Source organism: Pipra filicauda, unplaced genomic scaffold, assembly GCF_003945595.2.
Source record: "Pipra filicauda isolate LSUMZ 115617 unplaced genomic scaffold, ASM394559v2 scaffold88_size2543281_pilon, whole genome shotgun sequence".
Lineage (NCBI taxonomy): Eukaryota > Metazoa > Chordata > Aves > Passeriformes > Pipridae > Pipra > Pipra filicauda.
In genome coordinates, this window is record NW_024105075.1 from 1,477,985 (window position 1) to 1,500,670 (window position 22,686).

Consider the following 22,686-nt stretch of genomic DNA (forward strand, 5'->3'; position numbering starts at 1 on the left):
TATTTAGTTTATACACATAGGGGAGACTCTTTGTGTGATGGCTTCCTGGTTATCATGGGAGAACAGTTGAATTTTTCCTCCTACATCTAAAGTAAAAGTTTGAAAACAGTGTCTCTTTAGGACTACACTTGAAAAACATAATCTGTGGGATGTTAGAGGAATTTAAGTAGCAGTTTAATCCATGACAGTAGATTACATTTATAATGTAAACCTTATCTTTTTCCTTATATGAATTAAAATTCTGATACACATGCTTTAAATGATTTTCTGGTGAAAGTTTTGTGGTGAACTTAAGCAGGTAGTGGTTAGGAAAAAAAATAGAATTTTCCTGTCTTGGAATATTGTTGCTAATTTAGAAATAATTTTTCAGATGACTTTGCTAGCTGTACACCAGCTTGCACAGGTTCCCCTTGCCTTTGAGGTGTTGGTCTGTTAGAGATGTGTCCTGCTGTGCCATAAAGAGGACATGGGTCTTTCCTACCAAGGGAACAAGATCCCTGAATGAACCACATTTTTCTTTGTGGAAAACCATTGATCTGATGTGCAGAGGGAGCTGTTTACCAGGGTCAAGTGAGAGGGGTTCGATGCTAAGTGTCTCTCAGTGGTATCGATCACAGTGGGTGCTGGTCAGCAAGAGTTCTTACACAGGGAGGTTTGTGTTAATAGAAGCTCAGTTATTTAGGAAGTTCTAGGTGGTGGTGGGCAGCAGCATAACTTGGTGTTATGCTAACTAAAAAGCACTAAAAACTGCCATTGCTAATCAGGAGGCACTACTGTTGACCCAAGAGAAGTGCTGGAGTATGTCAATACTTGTTTGTTACCTGATTGTATGAACTTTCTACCTCCACAGCAGCTTTTATTGTAGGATACTTCTGAGAAACGTGCAACTTTTTTGTACCCTGAACAAAATAAATGAGAAATGGACAGCTTTTTTTTTTTTTAATACTGTGTGCTCTCATTCAGAGTTTAATTCTGCAGCCCAGTAACAGTGGTGTAAAATTGTTCTTATACTACTAATACTAGTTAATTTGAAGATGTACTAGAGTGCTTATTCTGCTAAAATATTTTATTTAAAAACAACCCACCCCCAAAACCCTCCCCTACATAAAGTTATAGTAGTCAAAAAGTAGGAGATCCTTTATTTATTAAGAACTAAGGTTTTTTTTTTTCCTCAGTGATGATCTGAGCCCTAATAGCAACTAGTGAAGTCCTGTTCTATTTGATAACTTGCTCTGGGTTATTGCTTATTATATATGCTTAGAGTGGGTTAAATACCTCTATTTAGAAGTTTTCAGTTTTTTCCAATGCAGTTGAGAGAGAAATTTTATAAATAATGTGATTTCTACACTTTCTTCTACCCTGGCTGCTCTCTTAAACAAGAAATGGCTGTTAACATGTAAATATACCCCAATTCTGCATTTAACATAGAATGGTAAGCGTCTCTAAAGTTGTGGTGTACACACCCTTTGTACAACTGGGCTTTATGACAGTTGTTCAATTAAACTCAAAGCATGAGCAAAATTATGTTTTTAGGTATATAGAATGTGCTTAAGCTATATATAGTTGAAGCTACCCATTGCTCCTTGAAAGTAATCTTGGGAAAACAGTTGGAAAATTTGTCATTATAATTTCTAGAGCCCATCAAGATTTCAAATTGAGTTCAAGATACCTTTGCATTTGACTAGCTTTGCTAAAATCACAAAATTGCATTCATTTGCCATGGTTGGATTTTGCTGCCTCTGTGGCAAATAATAAGCTTATGTACATTGCTTTTCTTCCTGGCCCTTGGGCTCACATCACCTGATCCACACAGTTCACTTAGTACGACTGTTACTGGTTTTGCATACATTAGGTTCAGCATCTTAACGTGAAAATGCTACTTCTGAATGCATGAAGGACAGTTCAGACCCAGCACCACACGTGTGATTAGGTCAGTCTCCTGCTGTATAGCAGTGCTGTGTTTTGTGCTGCAGGGCTTCAAAAAATGGCTTTTCAAATGAAAGTTGAAGCTATCTTTTTAGCTAGAGAGGGCTGGTGGAAACCACGTGTGGTTTTGTATTGCAGAAAGCCTCTCTTTGACATAGTTCTAACTTGTTTCACTGGATGTATCATTCTGGGGGGAAGAAAAGGGAGGTAGAAGGAAAAAAAAAAAAAAGGCAGAGCATGAAAAAATCTGTCCAAAACTTAGTCATGTTTCACCATGATGAAAGCCTGTAAATTCCAGAGGAGGAAATGGCATTTGAGCAGTGATAATTTTCTGGAGATGGCTTGGTGCGTGCCCTGCCTGGTGAGAATGGGGCTATATGAGGAGGACTTGTCCTAGTTTGGGGGGGCTGAGCAGGTCTCCTGACCTGTTTCTTTTCCCTGTAACATTCAGCTCTGTGAACTTTCCTTGCACTCTGTGGATAACGCGTGTGGTTACAAACTATTAAAGCGTGTCTCTGAGGTTTGGGGGAGGAGAGGGAGGGAGTGATGCTTTGTTTTGAGGCTTTTGGTAGCTCCAGTTCTGGTTGTTACTGGTAGTTGTGTTTCGTTGTATGGTCCAGTACTAGGCATGAAGCTGTTTGAAATAAGTTGAAATTTTGGGGAATGATCATGAAATAGATGAGTGAAGAAGACATACTTAGTAGTTCTAGCAAAAAATGGTTAGTAACCCCTAAAGAAGGATGAATTCAGAAGAATATCTGTGGGTGAATCTTATAACATTGTAGGTCCTTAAGCTTTTTTTTTTGACTTGCTATTTTAGCTTTCTCTATCTCTTTTTTAAAATGTTCATAAATCCTCAGTTGTTGGTCATATCTGTATACAGATGGAACAGTTGAATTTAAAAGCTTTGAAAGGTGTATTTAAACTATACTTAAGCTGTGCTCTCAGGTAAGAGCAACTTGATCTACTAGTGGGGGTAAGTACCACCTAATTTAAGTATCTCTGTTTATGAATCAGTACTGTATGATTGTAAAAATAAGATAGTAATTACTGCCTTGATGTGATAATAAGCTTGAACATCTGTATACAAACTAAATTTGAAGTAATTATCTGCTAAATAATTTATTAAACTTGGTCAAAATTATCATCTTCATTGATATGAACTTTGTTCCTAATTTGGATTTAAATACACAGCAAAGTGTTATGCCTTTGAAAATTCCAAGTCACTAAATGCAAATAATCTTGACATTAATGATGATTAACTTGTATTGTACTTACTTTTGAACTGGTTAGCTGTAGCATGATATAGGACTTTTCTCTGCATTGAAACTACCAGATCCAAACTTACAATTTTGCTCAATTTAATACAAAGTGAACTAAAATAGTGTCAATGTTAAATGCTACATAAAGAGTGTGGTTGCCAGTGCAGAAATGTAAACTCTATTTTTTGTTCTCTGGTCATGGCAGTGTATTCAAATCTACAGTGACCATGAAAAAGTTAATGATTGCTGTGATCTTCGTCCACAATACATGCTCTATTTTCTGCTTTCTGTGAAAAAGAAATTAAAAATAATGGAATTACTTAAAAGGTGATAGTGTCTATCCTATAATTGCTTTATATGTCACTACTTAAAGTCAGGGTAGATTTTTTAATAGTATTACTAAAGTGGGGGAAGTTATTAAATATTAACTGTAAGGGTTGCTAAAGAAAATACTTACACCTCTTATATACAAGCAATTTTTCAAACATAACTTGCCTTTGAAAGAAATTGTAGAATTGAAATATTGCATAATTTTAAGTCAGTGAACAATTGCATGTTAGTTGTTGACTTTTCCAGTTGAACAGAATGAAATGATACTCTAAGGCTTTAATCAAGCCCTGGTATGAAAGCTCAGGCATTGCTTTCATATATTATACTATATAAGCCTGTGTGCACTAATCAAAGCTGCTATGACAAAAGCACAGAAGATTGTTTTGGTAATTCTCAAAAATGAAGTTTAGTGAAAGATATAATTAACAGTATTTCTATTAAGTAAATATAAAAAATTGCAAAAGACTCTTTACACACAAGCTGTGATTATTTACTGTGCATGTGGATTACATAGATTTACTTACCCTGGCCAAAATTGTTGCTCTAAAAAAAAAAAAAAAGACAACTTTGCTTAGTTGTTTTTAAATACTTTATAAATTTAACTTCTTAAAACAAATCAAAAAGCTAAATTTTTTTCAGTAACCAGTCTTTAGATTAAACCTTAAAGCAGAAAACGTGTGCAAAGCGTGGGTAGTACTTAGTTTTGCATACCAACTGAAAGAGGGTGCATTCTATACTTCATTGTATACTTTAAAGGGATAAAATTTTTTGAGAGGAGAATGTGCAGGTCTTCTAAATAACAGATAACTTCTAGCTGAAAGTACAGCTATGAAATGTTCTCTCAACACAGGTTTTTGTGTAATTAAGTACGATTTAATTTTGGGGGGAGAATTTGTCAGAGAAAATTAGTAAAAAGAAATGAAAATAATGTCTGGAAACCATAAACTGAATTTGTTTCTCTTTGCAAGTAACTTAAGTACAGAAAAAGCAATGTTGCTTTTTAAAAATTTCTGCATCTGGTGATGTTCAGTGTAAAAATGGCAAAGCCAAACAGCAGAGTGTTCACATTCGGTGACTTGGATTTTGATAGGGTAAGAGAAAGGAAGGGAAATTATTTGGTGGTGACAGTACAAACCCCACATGTTCTAGCACTGCTCCGGTGAAGGTGTTATATCTCATCTGATTTAGGTCACTTAATCAGTTTAAGGCCACGTGGAATTGCCATTAGTAAGGGCCAGCACTTGAGTGCTCTTTCTTCTTGTTGGTATTCAATTAGTTCAACAAAGTGTACTAGTGAAATAATTACTAGAGCATCAAAGTGAAAATTGGTATCTGTGCAGTCTTAGCTCTAGTGGGCATCAATTTATACTTTGAAAGTTTCTGTTCTATTTTAAACTTGTGTAAGGTTTATTGTACTGAAGCTATTGAGATGGAAGAAATTATTTATTTTAAAGCAAAGATAATAGGAAATGTACAGTGGACTTAATATCTCTGCTGTAAAACTGGCGAAGTATTCTACTTTATACCTGTTAGTATGGTCTAGAAGACTTGTAAGAAATTATTTGTCTTTCCAGTATTTTTAAATTTTTTCTTGATTTGTCTTGAGATTGAAAGGTATAAAATATTTTTTAATTAAAAAAAAATTGTCATGTGAACAAGTTAACTGCAGGTCTTTGTTAGGCTTCCCTGGAACATCAGATGAGGAGCATGGTATATCTTTCAAATGTTCAATTATCGTGTCAGTATAAGATGTCCTTTTGCAAAATTGAGTAATATACATGTTTATGAAAAACAGTAATAAAAATGGAAGTTTCTGTCAGGATGGATGCAGAGTGAAAACCATGCATGCACGTGCACACGCACACTCTACATTCTTTGAGTGGCTCTACACACTGGAAAGAGCCTGGAAACTGTGGCTGTACATTTAAAAGTGTTGATTTACTCTGTGCTCGTGTTAATTCTGCTTTTAGTTTATCTAGCTCTTTTAAGCACCAGGATTATTCATGTTTTTAGATATTGTTATATAGACAATTGCCTAAATGAAGTAGGTTACCCCTGTTAATGTTTTTTTTTATATCATCGAAGAGTCTTGCAAATGTTAAGAGAGCCCGTCTGGTAGCTAAAGTGTACATATACACTTAAAATCAGGCTAGCGAAGATTTGTCATTTATTCTAGTTATAGCATGTAAGCTTTTTGAAATTAGGTGGTGTTTTCAGCAGCATGAGTGTTTTATTGTTTTCATTTCCCAAACCCTATGGTAATCTTCATTTACTGAGATAATTTTAGGAACTGGACATCAGTTTGTGCAGTTTTTGTAAAGTAGCCTGAGAGAGGCAGCAAACAGTCTTGTCTTTCAAAAAGTCTGTGTGTGGGGTGAAACAGCGAGGCAGTGGAGAAGTGGGATGAGTCCCTGAACTACCCTAATGCCATGCTCAGTTTAAATTCTGAAGTAGCTTGTTCCCAACCTGAATGTTCTAAATTGGATATTTAATGGCAAAAAAAAAAGTAGCAAAGGGAGGTTCCCTGCTTGCTGAGACACTGTAACAGAGGTCTTGCAACTACACGCTGTAAAGGAAGAACAGCTCTTGCTGTTTTGCTTCCCCTCTAGCCCCCCAAACCAGAACTGAATTTGTTTAATCTGGAGCATAGTGAACTCAAATTGAGTATGAACAACCTTAGCTTCACTTGAGCAGGACCTGAAAGAGACCAAAATAGGTTTGACTCCCTGGCTGTTGCTGTGGTGTAAGGAATCTGGAAAGCATTTCCGATGTTCTCTGCAAACACAAGGCTCGTGGTTGAGCAGTTGGTCTCAGCAGCATGGTGGCTACTGAGTTTGTCTACTAGTGCTGCTAATTTTATTTAGATATTTCAGTCTGAGGAGGGTGAATCACTGAATTGTTGTTAGATGAGATCTAATCTAGTGCCATACCTCCCATACCAAAAAAAGTTGCCAAAGTTTTACATAGTACATGATATCTGTATCACTTATTTCCGTCGGGTTTCTAGCTGGTTTGTAAACTTCTGTGGAGTAAGAGATGGTAGTAGAGAAGATACACTGTGAGGGTGTATCCAGCAGCCGCTTAGAACAAAGTACCTTATTGGCTTTTTAATTATTGTGGTCTTTTACTTCAGAAATGGTAGTGAAGTATCCTAATCCACACCATTTCTTTCTCCTCCTTGGGCTCTTTAAAAGAAACTGAATTCCCTGGAAATTAAAAAAAAAAAAAAGGGAGAGATAACAGAAACGGATTTTTTTTTTTTTCTTTAATCTGCTGCTCCCCAGCCCCTAGCTTGGTCATGTATTGGAGGGGCACATCATATGCAAGTTTCGGTCTGGAGCTGCTTCTTACAGCTGATGTAAAGTTTCACAGTAAGTCCATAATGGGAGTATTGCTTCAAGCAGCAGCCCCCGTGGACACTAGGAAAACAGGTAATGGGGGAAAAGAAACCTTTAGCTCTTTTGGTGGCTGAAAGAAAGGAGGGGTGAGGAGGAGAAATAAAAGATGAGTGTGCCCCATCATTAAAGGATTAGTAGTTCATACTGATTAGGATATTAAGTAGACTTTTTTTTTTTTTCCATGCTTAGAAGTACTTTTGCTTTTAAAAGTGTTATTTTCAGTCTTTCATATACCTCTTGAGTGTTTTCACTGTTATCCACATCCCAGTTAATTGCAAGTTAGTGGTAGGGTGAGAGAATAAATGGCAAGTGACCATAGCTTGAAAAAATTTGGTCAACAAAATCAGCTCTGTAGTACAGTTGTTTAAGGAAGAGACCCCTGCTCAGAGGAGGAGGGAAAGAGAAAATGTGGCATTTAGAAAAAACACACATATACCCTGCACCTCACATCAAACAGAGGGGAAGGAATCAAAATCAACCCAATTAAAAATAATTCAGTTTCTCCAAAGAGCTTTGGCATAGGGGAAGAGGCTTTAAATGCCACAAGGCACAAAGATAGGCCCCTTTTTCTAAAGGACACTAGAACTTCCCATTAAATTTAAAGTAATGCTTAATTCTTTAATTTAAAAAAAATTTAACAGCCTTCTCTTATTAACAACACCTGGAAAATGAAAGGTTTTTTAAAACAAGGAGTTCAACATTAATATGGTAATGGCAGAATCTTTAGAATTTTCTTCTTAAAATGCCTTTATGGTCCACTCAAGGGAATTTACAAATAATGAATATAAGCTTTTAGTCTAATTAGTCATGTGAAGAACTGTGGAGCTAAAATTCTAAAGCAAATGCTAACAGGTGAAAGCCTACTATCCAGCTAATCCACATAAACATGAGAACTTGGATGTGTCAGTGTAAGTCTTCTGGTTGTGCTTCTTGAGCTATCAGTCTGTCCACAAATGCACAGTCTCCTTCAGGGTATTCAAGTTAATCCTGCAAGGAGAGTGCAGCTCTGTGCCCAGTCGTTTGGCTGGTGGCTTTAGGGAGCAGAGCTGTGTGGTCGTACTGGCCCCACGGACAGCTGTCTGATTTTTCATCCTGGTGAAAAATAGTAAATAAACTTGATGTTTCACAGGCACTGGTAGGAAATTTGATCATCAGCACAGAGGGATCTGTGAGGTAATCCAAGAGTAGTATTTTCATCCTGAATGCTGAGATAATGCACCTCTCCAAAGCGGCTGCTTTGGTGGGTTTGTATGCGCAAGATGAAAGGGAAACAGTGTAGTTAGGAGCCAACTGTTACGTCTTGCATGAGCTTTGAGAAAAAAATTATCTTTGTCTAAATTTTGTGGAAAATCCTTACTCTGAGTGGTAGTACGGAGTGCTTTTAAATCTGGGTCTGGGATTAAATAATGAATCAACACAAAGAGAAGTATTGCTGCAGTTTGCCTGTGGCTTAGCCAGGCTTTGTCTACTTGAATTGCTGAATTGGGTCTGAAATTGGAGCAAGAGCATTTCCTCTTCAAGTATTCTGCTGTCCAGATCAATGTGTAGAAATAAAAAGTGGTGATGTTTCTTAACAAGTCAGTATTTGAAACCATTCTCCTTTCTTCTGTAAGGTAAGTTCATCAAGACGAACTATCTGTTTTGCAAGCTAATGGCTTGATTTGATAAAATATAGTAACTGTCATCAGTGTGCCTTGTAATATACTAGAAATTAATTACCTTTTAATAGGAGCGATATAAACACTTCTGTTTTTCACTTAACAGAAACTGAGTTGGTTTTTAAAAGAAATTCAGAATACCTTCTTTTTAGGTAGGAAGTGTGACCCTTTGGTTTTCTATTTATCAGAACTATTTGTTAGGAAAAAGCAAATTGAGATATATAATTGCATATAAAATTTTGTATATAAAAAGATGTCTTAGGATGAGCATTCAATAGGCTTAATTTCACAGAATATGCTGAGTTGGAAGGGACTCACAAAGATCGAGTCCAACTCCTAATCCTGGACAGGACCATTCCCAGAAGTCACACTATGTGCCTTGAGAGTATTGTCCAAATGCTTCTTGAACTCTGTCAGGCTTGGTGCTGTGACCACTTCCCTGGGGAGCCTGTTGCAGTTTCCAACTACCCTCTGAGTGAAGATCCTCTTTCTAACATCCAACTTAAACCTCCCCTGACACAACTTTAGGCCATTTCCTTGGGTCCTGTCACTACTCACCACAGAGATCAGTGCCTGCCCTTCCTCTTCCCCTCACAAGGAAGTTGTAAACTGCAATGAGGTCTCTCCTCAGTCAATGCTTCTGGTCAGCCAGCTTTCAGTCAATGGACTTATTGCTGCTTGTTAGGTACTTTCAGGAACCAAATGTGAACATCTTAAAAACAGTTAAATGGCTGCTTAAACCCATGGAGTTTTAGTGTGAAGTCAGGGGGCAGGCAGCAGAGACTGCAGCACCTCTTGCAGGACAGGTCACTCCAGTGGCTCAATCTGTATTGTCACCTCCATTTACCATGAAGAAAATAAGAACCACCTTCCCTCACCTTGTAACTAAAAAAATGAGTGCTGCTTTTTTCCCTAATCACACTGATATGAATTGAGAGTTAAGGATTATTTATTTTGTCCTGTAAACCTGCCCGTTTTTCTTCCCACTAGAAGACCATTAAAAACACTGATTCACTCTGTTGTGATCAAACATCAGCTACTTGAAGCAACCTGAGGGGGAGAAACTAATGAACTCTTTGTGGGGGGGTAGCTTTTGTGTGGGTTTTTTCTTGCCTGTTTTTATTTTACTGGCTGCAGAGTAAACAATAAGACACCTCTTCCCTTTCCCTTATAAAATCAGTTGGTTGCCAACAGTTTTCCATTTGGCTATAGGAGTTGCTAACTTTGCCTCTATGGCTGTTCCTGTCAGGACTTTTTATACAGAACTTATTTCTTACCATGTGGCATTAGCCACAGTTCACAGAAGGGTTTTTTTGCTGTGTGGTGGTATTTTTTAATATTTCATCTCCAGCTGTCTATGTTCAGTTTGGGTTGTCAGTGAAGTAAGCCTGAGAATTGACTATTTTTGTCTTCATGCAGCTCTTTGTAGCTCAGGGAGAAAAATGGTTGTTTCAGTGAGTGGGTTTGCAGCGGCATCACATGTAGCTGTCAGAGCTGAGGACCATGAACTGGGAGACAGTGCTGGGGAGTACCAGCACTGGGTGCTGGTGGGTATTGGCATACTCTGCATCTGTGCCATTGGTGTAAGGTGCCAAGACTTCTTCCAGGTAACCAGCATAGCAGTACCTACCGAGAATGGATGAAATGAATAAGCGCTTGCTCTTTGCACGTTCCTTAGAGTGGAGAAGGGAGACCATTTACTTTCTGTCCCATAGGTATTGAGTTCAAACAGTTGAATGAACTAACATTGTCAATGTTCACTTGATCTCCTTTCAAACATATTTTACTCTTTTTCCATAGGCTCTTGTTTAAAAGGAGTACGTTTGTGCTTTGTGGGTTTAAGGCATTAAGGTTGTGCGTAGTTTGTATGGCTGCTGAAGTGAGGGTCTATTAAGTGTTGTTATTGTTGAGAAATGCGAATTGAGGAGCAGGAGGCAGCAGGTCTCTGGCGGAGGAAGGATGGTGAGAAGGGTCTCGTATGAGTGTAGTTACAACTGTGTGGAAGTGCAGTCACTTGTTTATGATTGACTCTGAAATAGTCAAATTTTGACACACCTATGAGATACAAAAAATTTTGGACTGTGAGCAAAAGCATGATACTTCGTTGTTCTTTGCTTTAAAATTGTCTATCCTCTGTTATTTAAAATTATTTTCCCTTAAGGACATGTGTGGATCTGATGTGATTTGCCTTTGCTAAATGTCATATAAAGCATACAGTGAGATTCTATTAGTGAAAGTGTATAGTGAGATTTTATTTAATACAAGGATGCAAAAATAGACAATTTCGAGACCCTTTTAACTCAAGAGGAACTTGATATGTTGAAGGAAAAAAGTGATGCATATAGTGAAGGGCAGAGAAAGAAGGCAAGTATATATAAAAGAAAGAAAATGCTAAAATTATGGCTTTTCTTTTTCCTTTCTCCCACCACCTTTTTCCTAAGACATGTCTAGTATTGTTTCATGTGTGTGGAGGGTTCTTGTGGGTTGGGAACACTGGGTGTCCCTGTGCATATGTTTGTTCTCTGTATTTACGTAAGAGAGATTACCCCTTCAGAGATCACTAAGATGGCTTTTAGTAAATTATCCATCTTTATGGTACTTTGCTCTTTCTGTCTCTGTGCACACGTGGCACAAATATGCTGCTTTCCTTGCGAAGGGGCACAAGAACGGCTTTTTGTTTTACCTGTTTTCATTGTTGTAGAGATATTCATGTCCCCCAAACACAAGGCTCCATGTCTCAACATCCCCAGAATAAATATGTTGGCATATGGTCCTCAGCAGTGGCTCAAAGTAACTGAATCCTGTTACCTGGATAGTAGCTGAAAAGAAGAATTACGATATGTGCAATTTCTCAAATTAGAATGTGTGTAATTCCTCTTAAGAAAAGTAAATTATTGCCAAACAATTGCTTATGGACTAACCTTGCACAGAAACCAGAGAAGTCTGTTTTCTTCTTGCCTAATTAAAGGTGTTTTGGGTCTCTTTGAAAAAGAGAAACGAATGGGAACACCTGTTCACATGCTGTGAACACAGGTAGCTTTCAAAAGCCTTCATATGATACAGAGCACAAACATAGTTTGTGCTTTTTTTCAGTTGACATCTATTTGCAATGCCTATTTAGAATAGGAGAAATGAACTAAGAAATCTGCTTAAACTGGAAAAACTGCATACACAAGGCTTATGTGAGTCACATTGAGAGATGCTGGTAGTGTTTTACTAAGGATTTATTAAGACTGGGTGAGCTATGTTTTAAATGCAACTATTGTAATAAAATACTGTCAGGGGATGAGAGAGGACTCTTTCTTGTTTTATGCACTCAGTGTGACTGCAAGTAGTTGTAGAGTAACAAAACTTGAGATTACTTCAAAACAGAACATAACAAAGCCCTCTGTAGGGGTCTGCTGCCTGGGTTGCGATAGCTGTAGGATCTTTGTGTATACCATACTTAGCTAAAGAAAGCCGTGTCGTGAGGAAGATGGAAAGCATCCTAAAAGAGCTGACAGTGCCTGAGATGGGAGCGTATTTCCATGAAGATGCTTCCGTACTTTTCTCTTTCCTTTCCCCATCTATTGTGTGGAGTTTTGACCCTGTGCAAAAGTGTGCTTTCTGAAATCAGAACCCATCCTCGTGGAAACTGTTGCTGCTCTGGTAAATTCAGTCAGGACCCGCCTTTGTCCCTTACTCATTGCTATACACTCGCGTTTGGTTTGGGATTTTTCCTGAAGTTGAGAGCTGATTTTCTGTGTGCTCACATGCAAGCAATAGAGAGAGTGCCTGCAAAATCACTCATGCTGCTTTGCAGCGAGGAGATGTACGGGGCTGCCAAAGTGCAGGAAAAGAACGGGAGGGAGCGATCTCTGAGGAGGAGCTGCAGGTTATCGCAGCACATGGGAGATTCTGTCTCCATCTGCTCGCTGCTTGTTCAGTGCTCGTTCTGGTCCTGGGAACAAAAAACCACTTTGGTCATTTCTAGTTATTCTTTCTGTGTGTGGAGAAGGGCAGAGGGGGAAAGGGGTTACAAGCTTTTTGCGTATTTCTAGGTAACTTTAAGGGATATATTTCAATGCCTTTTTAACAGGGGCTAATAGTAACTGAAACGGGGAAATCTCAAAGCTGTATATGATCTTTTATCTAACACTGGTTCTATGTGGTTCCTCTCTTGGCCATGCAAAGCTCTATTCAATTATATTTTTTCCCTATTGTAATACAGAAATAATGTAAAAGAATAAATTTTTACATGCATCAGTAAACACCAGATTTCAAAGTTGTGCACTGGGTGACAAGTTAAAATTACTTGCAGCCAAGAAACTGATGAAGGTATAAACAGTTCCAAACTAAATGGTGGGTATAGCTATTCTTGTATTTTTGAAGTGACCTTTCAGTTTTGTACAATAGGTGTCTCACTATTGCCATAAATTGAGGTCCACAGCAGGACTGTACCTGTTTTGTACTTGGCTTGCCATTTCCTTTGGCTGTTTATGAATGTGGTAGAGGAACTGGTAATTTTAAGGTGGCATTTCTTCCTTGCTCGTCTCCCTTAGTCCTCCTCCTTTTTAGGATGTCCAAGTTATTTCTATGCTACAAATGTTGGCTGGCAGAAGTTCTAAATTGCATCAAACTTTTCAGATCCTTGAAGTCACATGGGAAGGAAAAAAAACACCTCCAAACCTTGTGTTAGTCCTCAACAATAGATGAGTAAAAGTAGAGATGGCTTTTTTGGTCCACCTTTCAGGTGTTGGACAGTAGAGAAGACACACAGGTTTCACACAACTATCACCTCACATTTCATTTCAGAAGGAAAACCTACATAAGTGCTTCTGGAAAGGACTTTTCCACCCTCCCTTTCTCACCAGTGGATATACACAGCTCAGTGTGAGCATTTGTGGCCAAACTTGATGTGGAGCTGGGGTGAGACCTCTTGTTCCTGTCGTGGTGGGCAGGGCTATTGGGCTTGGATCCTTCTGTGAGTGGCACTCCTTGCTGTGAAACTCAGGAATTTCAATTCGAATCTACAAGTGGGAGAGAGTAATGGCACAACAGTTTGAAGCACATTGAATAGCATATTAGCTACCAGTTTTGTGGTTTTGGGGTTTTGCTGTATTAAAATTTCCTGGTATTTCTAATATTGAATGAACATCCCCTTTTATGTTCTACTTTAGGACCCAACTTCCAAGTTTCAGGTTGCTGTGTGAGATTATTTTGATATTTCAGAGCAGTATATCACTACTTTAGGGCAACTGTTTTGTAGCATTATTGCTAGCTGAGTTTAAGGAAAACTTTGCAGACTTCAAGGAATTTTCTGCTCTCAGTGAAGCAGCTCCTGACTTCCCTTGCTTTATTGAAAATGAAACCTTAAATAGGATTGTGTGTGGTTTGGTTTTCTTGTTCTCCCTTCCTTGCCTATTTATATGATCAAATGATGAAATGTGCTCCTACTTGCTCGAGAGAGAGTAGAAACAGCTGAGAAATGCTGCACAACCAAGACCTGTTCATCTTTTCTGGCAAAAAAGCATGCTTGTCGCTTGATCTCATGGTTGCTGTAGTGTTGGGGGTTGACACTGCCACATGAGGAGCTGTTTGGGCAAGGTGGCTTTGTGCTATGACCTCCGGCTGTGCCTTGGACAAAGCCTGTTGAGAAGAGCATTTCAAGACGTAAAACACTCACTGCAGGCCTGGGTAGGTGGTGGTATTAGGGAAAGGAGTGTATTTTAAAAGGTTTTGAGGGGAAAAGGAAAGCTTTTGATTTTATTGCTAGACGGGAACACCTCTAAAACTTGTTTTGCTGCAAGACTTCACTGGCCTGTACAAGTTTAACTGTTAAAAAAAGCCCTTAAAGTGTAAAGCATTTTTTTTCTGTGAGAGGTCAGTATTGAGCAATTAAAATGTGAAGTAAAACTGTTTGGACCCAAGACACTTATTTTAGCTGCTTTGGTGAACCAAAACGTAACTGAGACCTTCTAAACTAGACTGCTCTTTGTTGTCCCCTCTCCTGTCCCCAGAGCTTCCCAGGATGGGCAGGCTGACCCTACTAGCTCACTCTACCTGAGCCCAGCCGAAACTGTTACTCTACACATTCTTGTAAATCCCAGGGGGTTTGTGGCATCTCCGGCATTTATTTGTTCTCTCACTTTGGGGGAAGGGAGGAGACAAAGGACTTGGCTGTGAAGGCAGCCAGCACACTGCCAGGCTTTGCAGTAGCACTTCAAAGTGAATGTTTTGTTTACTAGATAAATGAAAACCGATGTAAATTTGGGGTGAAAATACAAGGAATTTACTAGACTCTTACCCCTCCTCCCAGTCAGGGAGGAAGAACGTTAGTCATGTCAATGTTGGAAAATAGTCCATCGTTAAACTTTTCATTAATCTAATATCAAAGCAAATGTATTAATTCAAATTTGTATTCCCTATCTTGAAGGAACGTAAAATCCTGAAGTATTTTCCTGGTGGATTCACAAAACAAAATAACAACAAAAAATTCTTAAAGTGTGTGAGGGAGAACCCAGTAGAAATATATGGGATTATCACACCCATTTATAACAGAGAATTAGATACTGAAGGCCTTAAAGCAGAAATAGAAATAGTCTACAAGAAAAGTGGAGACTTCATGAAATGTAACAGCTGTCAAATGTGTAACAAGTATTTCTGTAACAGCTCTTTAGACTTGAAATGGTTTTGACCTGACATTCCCCCCTCGGCGATCTGTTGGGTTTTTTTGAGTTGTGTATTTGGTTTTGCCCCTCTTAGTATGACAGATGCTTAAATGTATGACACTGCTATGTATAGTCTATCTTGCAATGATGTTTTCTTTCCGTTTTTTTGTTTTGTTTTGTTTTGTTTTTTTTAAATGCTATTTTCTTTAATTTATCTACAGGAGTCGGAAGCTTCAGATCAGGAATATCCCGCCTCACTTGCAGTGGGAGGTAGGAAGTTACTTTAAAAAAATTATATCTTTGCTTAAAAACTGTTTGTGTTTCTCTCTTTATCCACAGGACTTTTCCCCTTCCCCCACCTTTTACTTGCTTTGCACACACCACCCATTCTGTTCTGGGGAAAAATCCTTTGGAAGAGGGAACAATAGAGCCTTCTAAGCAATTCAGATAACTGCCTTCATTTCTGCTCTCCCAGCTAACCATAAAAAATGTTGAAATGGATTCTTTGGTGAATGCTGACTTCCTGATGCAGTCACTCTCTTTGACTGAAAGCTTGTCCGTTTTGGACCTGGTGTCTGGTGTATGAGTTCAATAAACTTAAAACAAGTTCATATTTAAATACTTGGCCAAACCTTTACAGAAGCAGAAACGTAATGCTGATTTTTTTATTTTTTTTTTTTTTTTTTTTGAGTGGTGGGTTTTTGTATTTTCCTAGCTTCTCTATAGTGGTGGCATTTTGGCAAATTGTTTATTCATGTTATTATGGTTATTGGTTATCCTCAGTATAGTGTATACTTCCTGCACTTCACAAATAGTGTTCTAATTTTTACAGTAGATGGACTACCGTAAGAACAGATCTGTTTTCTTTTTTTTCTGCCTTGTATGTGTGTTTAAAACGTTGTTTTCATGTTTTATTAGTGATAAGTCACTCTTTTGCCTGAGGGAGATTAGAGGGCAGAGGATTTGAGGCTATAGCTCTGGTAGCAGTTCTCCAGGAGGTTTGGTCTGCCTTCATTTAACTTTCCATCTGCAGCAACTTCTTTGTTTGCACTACTTGATTGCTTCTTAGCTTTAAGAAAAATGGAGGCATTGGTCTGTTTAACCTAGGCTGTCAAACTACAGGGTTTCTGTAAGGTACCAGCCCACATTGCCTCTCATTGCTTCAGCCTGCCTTTTTGCTGTCTGCTGTCTATATGAGCTTTTCCTCTGCACTTCCCAGACCTTGTGTACCCCTCAGCTGAACAGTGTCCACCCGATACCCTCATTTCAAATCCATAAGTTTTTTTTTTGGTCAAGCTTCTGGGAAGAGTAGTTATAGAAACGGTTGAGGGTGACTAATTTGAAGATTAACTTATTTTTTGGTACCAAATTCCTCTGAGGATTTTGTGTAGGAACAGTATCAGAGCAGAGGCATACAATTCAGAGATGTGAATAAACAGGGATGTAAGCACTGTTAAGCAGAGTACTTAAAAATGCTTCTACCTGCTTATGCCTCATTACACATTTGTAGCTAATTTTGCTTGTGTATTACAGATATCTACTCTGTTTCCTATCTATTTCCTGATTTTTAAAAATTATTTCCCTCTTCTCTATTGCTGCAGTTTCTGTGGTGACATCTGGTCTCAGACAGATGTTCTCTTTACCTACCTTTTTAAAACACTATATCTTCCTAACGCTCCCAAGGAAGAGTTAAAGTTGTCCCTATTAACATAATCTCAATCTTGCCTAGATGTCCTCAAGTTACTTGTACAGACCTGATCCTTTGAGTACAAAATTTAGAGACCTGAAAACTTCTACAATACTTTTGGATTCTCTTGCAACATCAGGGCTGCTTGCCAAGTACAGTTTGTCCACTAACTTCCTAAAGTTTTTCTTTGTAAGTGCTGGTGGTCCGGCACCTCTGCACTTAAGCAGGTAAGCTTTGTATACTCGCAAAACAGTGCTGATGATAAAATACAACAACTGGTGATTAAATTCATCAGGGAATTGTCTTATGTCGGTTTACCTTGGGCTCTGGTATCTTTTGTTGATGCTAAAAATCCTTGAAAAAACTTCCTTTGAGCTCTGTAAGAAAGCTTTTGATTCTTCCTTAAAAACAAGTCTTGGTAGGGAGAGTAGAAGTTGATACATACAGAGAGGTATTTATATTGAAGCAATGTTCTTGCAGAATATTTTCTGAGAGGATGATGTGTTAGTGTGCATGTGTGTCAGCTGGAGTGATTTTACTTAAATTGTGTCTTATAGTCCCTCTGTGCCAATTTTCTTGCCTCATCGCTTTTGTTAATTCCTTGAATCAGGACTGACTTCTAATGGGTGTGAAATCCTTAAAACCAAACCAAAAAACAACTGATGAAAGAGGTCCCTGTGTTAGCTAATCCATTGGCCCTCGTGTGTGTTCAATATTGAAATACAAAACACACTTAGTACCCTGCAACACCTTTCCTTGTACTGTGACATAGAGATATGTGAAAAGATTATTGTTCTTGTGAAGTTTCTTCCCTTAGTATAGCCCTTCTTAGTAAGGTTACAGTGTCATTCTTTGCACAAGTTGAAGTAATTGTCTTGCTTTGATTTTGTTGTTTATAGAAACGAGCTTTTTATGTGGGAAGCCCACAGCAGTGTCCCTAGCAGTCAGTGTGCATGCCTCTAGTTCAGTGCTTCTCAGCTGTTCTTGTTGCCAGTGTGTCACACAGTGGTACCTGCATGCCTTGAGCCATGTGGTACTGGGAGCCAGTGAGCATCTCTGCACAGAGATGGTCCTTGGCTTATAAAAAAACCCACCCACAAAGCGCTCTTATAATAAGGAAGGCATCCATAATGTTCTTAAGTGCAGCTTGTCAGGTTTGGAGAAAGCAGGTCTGGAAGTGTGGTAGGGGTGGGATATGCTGGTCCCGCAGGAATGTAGCTGAAGTGCTTGTCTGTGAAGTGTAACAATTTGGTAGTAGCTCCCACTTCTGAGCACCACAGATAGTAGTTCTGCCTCCTGGTTTTCAAAACCAGAAAAGCTTTCAGGGAATATTGAAGCTTAATTTGAATTGAGAATGTTTTGAGATCCATCAGCTGATGAAGGTGCCCCATTACTAATACAGGTCCTTTGTTCTCCATGCAGGTGGAAGCTGTCTTTTGAGATTCATGAAATGCTGGAGTAAATCAGTTTCTGGTGAAAACCTTGAAACTATTCCACTGGTGTACCCTCTTATCTTTCTAAGAGACATGCATACCTATTTAGTAAAATCTAATGCCTTTAGTAGCACAGAAGAGAGAAAACATCAAACTTTAGTGATAAGGAGTCTTTGACTTCCTCTTGGAAGTAACTGGATATTCTGAAAACTCATTGATAGGACACTTGACCCATAGTTATTCCATATAGATTGGGAAACAGCGATGTAAATGGCCACAGAGTAGCAAATGGCCACAGAGTAGCAAGCGTTTATTAGCAAGACTTTTCATGAACCAGATACATAAATTCAGATTAGCTATTTGCTTTTCTGGTTGCCTTTTTTTTTGAGAAAAATATTCCAATTAGTGTTCTCCTTCACATAGGTTGAAGTTACTGAACAAAATACTGACTCTTACAACCAACCATAGTAACTGGACTTGTAGTTGTTTCCTCTGTGTAATATAAGACCTCACTGTGTACTTATTAGACCATCATGGTATAAGTAAAAAAGGTAAGATAACCTTTTTAGATCATATTCAGGTTTAAGTGGTGGAAAAAGAGGCAGATAATGACCTGCTCTAATCTGCTGAGTTACTACTTTGAAACAAAACCACAAGGTTGCTATTCTGAAGAGCTCACTTGAAAAATGCAGCTGTAAAAGATAAAATTCTAATTTATTCCAAGTCATTCAAGGTTAAGTTTGTACAAAACTTGTCTGGTGATTAATTTGAAGTTCACAAGATTTTTGGCAAGGTTCTGCAGGTTCCTGTATGTGTGGGTTGGGTATCTTATACTCCTTGCCCAGCTAGGAGGTGGAGGGAAGGCGGCAACTCTGTCTGAACTAAGAAAATTTAGAACTTGCCTCAGACTGCATTTGGAGTCTGGACTGGTACATGATTATCCAGGATCATGTTCTCTACTTATCCAGGTCATTTGCATCTTCCCCCTTCCCTCACTGGACAGTCTGTGTTTGAGGACTCTGGATCAGTGACCGTGTTCCATAAAAGCATCATCACTTCTGCTGTGCATCTTCTCCCTTTTGTTTTGCTTACATATAATTTGCCTATAGAGGTTATTGTATCAGTTTAGTAATTTGGAGAACACATGCATGATCAGATTTTATTTTTTAAATAAATCGTTTTATCTTGTTACAAAGTCTTTTGTGAGGCAAACCTTCAAACAGTGCATCATTTTTAGAGATAGTATGTGGTTATACCTTTTTTCTCCCCCCCGTTTCTCTCCTTACTTGTCAAATACAAAGTCCAGACTGATCCTAAAAATCATGACTAGTGAAGAATTTGGCACACCACCTTTTTCCGTTCTCCACATATACCAGTCTCAACTCTTTCTCATTGGAAATGACTACCCTGGCTCTATGGTCGCTGCAGGAAAGTAAATAGACCTGTATTACTCTTTCCTGAACTGCAGTCTGTAAGATACTGATTTGACTCCTAATTTGTAATGGCAAGTACTCTCTCACTTAGCTTGTGTGTATTCAGCACTGGAGGTGTATTTGCAAGACAAAATTATATGCCTTCTGGAAGGAGATCTAGATGTGGTGATTTAAAACTGAAGTACCTAGAGTTTGTTTCTGATTTAACACGATGGGGATTTGAGTTGAGTTCTCTGAGAAGGAACTGTGGTGTGCAATACCACCCCCTTTTCTTTACTTTCTTTTAAGACATTTTAAAACTAGCATCTACGGTTTAGAAGATGCTTCAAGAAATTTTCTTTCCAAATATTTTTTCCATGTTTAGTGAATAAAACACTAGAGAACAGACTTCCAGGACACAGATGGTGCCAAAAATGGCACTTGCTGGCTCAGCAGGAAGGTAGCTGTTGAAGAGTTCCTACTTATCTTCTGTGGGCTTATTTCCTTCTTGGTTTGGATGGAGCAGATAAACAGATAGTGTTGATGAACTTGGTAACAAAAAAGGTAGACTAAAAGCCCAGCCTGTGAAGTGTGAACCTGTTGTGTGAGGAAAGAAAGCAAGAAAAATGCTGTGAATGTGTATTCCTAGCTTTGCTGTGAGACTTGCAGGTTGCTTTTGGGGACAGAAACGTGTGGGAAGGAAGGTCTGGTTTAGCTCTTCCAATGGCAAAAGGATGTTGCTAAACAGGGTTTGCTTTTCCTCAGTTTTTGATGGAAGTGAAAAATGAAGTCTCGTAGTTATGCTGAGACTTCCGATGTTTCAGATTCCCCAGGCAGAAGTTGTAATGAAAAAGGATTTCTGGATCAGAGTTGCAAAGTGACTTCAGTTTCTGCATTGAGATTTGTCAATGCAAGAAAGCTTTGAGCCATCTTCACCCATCTGCATATTTTGTAAGAAAGCTTTCAGTTTCTTTGAAAGAATGGAGACTGACTCTGTGAGCAAATGTTTGTAAATCTTACAGCACACATAACTGTCCTGAGGATCTGTAGTAGCTTGTGTCACTGCTTTGAATAAGACAGCTAAGCCGTGTGGGATGGGTTGTTTGTTCTTTAAACTAGAGATGCAGTGTAAAAACTAATCTTGATGAACGGTACCTGCTTAAGATGCAGCTTATTTTAGAATACCAGGGATATGAAGAGGATAGGTGGAGAACTTGTAGGTTTTAAGGAAGGAAAAAACCACCATAAAACTATTGCAATTAAGTTAGGATTATACAGAATAGATATTTCTCATAAAGACAAGATGTAAAGAGGAAATGCAGAAATGAGCCAGAGTTACAATGAAAAGAATTCTAGAAGTAAGGTGAATCAACAGTAAAAACATTTAAAATATACTGAAATACAGTCTTTTGCCTCAAGCATCTTCCAAGAATCCCAACTTAATGTAGTGCTATAAAAATAATGTGTAGCTATAAAAATGCTAGCAGAACACTAAGCATGCACAAATCTGTTACTGCCTGCTAGGTATAGGAATCTGGTAGGGATCTTTGAGGAGGAAACAGAAAACAGTGTGCTACATTAGGCACTAAATTGTACTTTTTGCCAATTACTACTTGTCCTATTCAGCAGGTGAATGGAGAACAAGTTTTTCTGTTCTCTGCATCAGTCCTTTATATATCTGAAGACCTGTGTTGCTTAGGGAGGGTTAAGAGGGAAGTTTAAGTTCTTTCAGTCTCTTCTTGGGACTCTTATTTCTAGGCTATTGATTGTTCTTAAGTCTGTCACCTGGGGATGTCCCATGAGGCTTTGCCGGAGTAGTTTCTGTAGTTTAAGATCACTTGAGCTCTTGTCCTCTGGCATAATGTCACTTCATTTCAGCCTTGTGCCATCTTCAAATTTAATAAACGCAAAGTTGGTACTACACTACATGGGATGGTCCTTGCAAACCCTATGAAGTAGAGCCCTTTAGTTTGACAGTAGGCTGGTAATGACTGCTACCTTACAGTAATCACAAAGTCAGCTTCTCGCCTGCTGTTGGACTGTTGTCAGTGTTTGCCTGATAAGTCTGTTGTAGGGGACAGTATGAAAAGCCTTTTGAAGGGAGATTCCCCTTCCTTCCCCCATTAATTCTGTTATAATGAGAAACTTGAGAGATTTATCAAGAATTATGCACATCAAACAAAGTTTGAATGTTGATCTCCTGCTTATTTTCATTCCTAACTACAGGATAGAGCAGCCTCTGGGGCAGTGCAGAGCCTCAGAAAGGCACTGCTTCCTCTTGATCTTGGATCTATACACAGAGGGCTGCCTTTGCTCCTCTTCTGCCAAAAAAAAAAAGGGGGGATGATAATCTTTCCTTCCTATTATCTGACCTTGGACCCACACTCCGAATTAACTATTTTACCTGGGCTGCACATATTTTCCATCATCTTGCTGGGCTTAGCTGCAGGTGAGGCTATCTGATATAGGAAAGAGACCATGTCTGTGGCAGACCACTCACTTTTGTACTTCAGACAACACACTGGCTTATGTTGGGGTTTAATTGCCTGGATTAATTATAGGTGATGATATTTACAGGTATATGTGAAGTAGTAAATACCTCTTGCAGGTGTTTAAAAGACAGGGTGTGGGAGTGAAGGTCCTTGGATAAACATGCAATATGTGTATTTCTCACTTGGAATGATTTATTCATATGAATGTGTTGGTTACAGCACTACTGATAATTGTCATACGGTTTTGTAAAAAAGGGAAAAATCTAATGAGCAAAGTTAATTTTCTTCAAGAATTGGGCTTCAGTGTTTATTTAAATCAGGATCGTACTAAAAGCAGTTAACAGTAATACTTTTATCAAACATCTGCCCATGTAAGAGTTAATATCCTAGAAATCCCCACTGAAGATATTTTGCCATTCTTTTATTATAGTTGTAGGC

General features: G+C 38.5%; 1 protein-coding gene across 1 annotated transcript in view; it reads left to right on the top strand.

Moving 5' to 3' along the window:
* The window catches only part of IGF2BP3 (insulin like growth factor 2 mRNA binding protein 3), a 114,696-nt gene that overhangs the window by 9,412 nt on the left and 82,598 nt on the right, over positions 1–22,686 (top strand). The window contains exon 3 of the mRNA XM_027738448.2: positions 15,446–15,494. Coding sequence (XP_027594249.1) covers positions 15,446–15,494 — 49 coding nt within the window. The remainder of the gene's footprint in view (positions 1–15,445; positions 15,495–22,686) is intronic.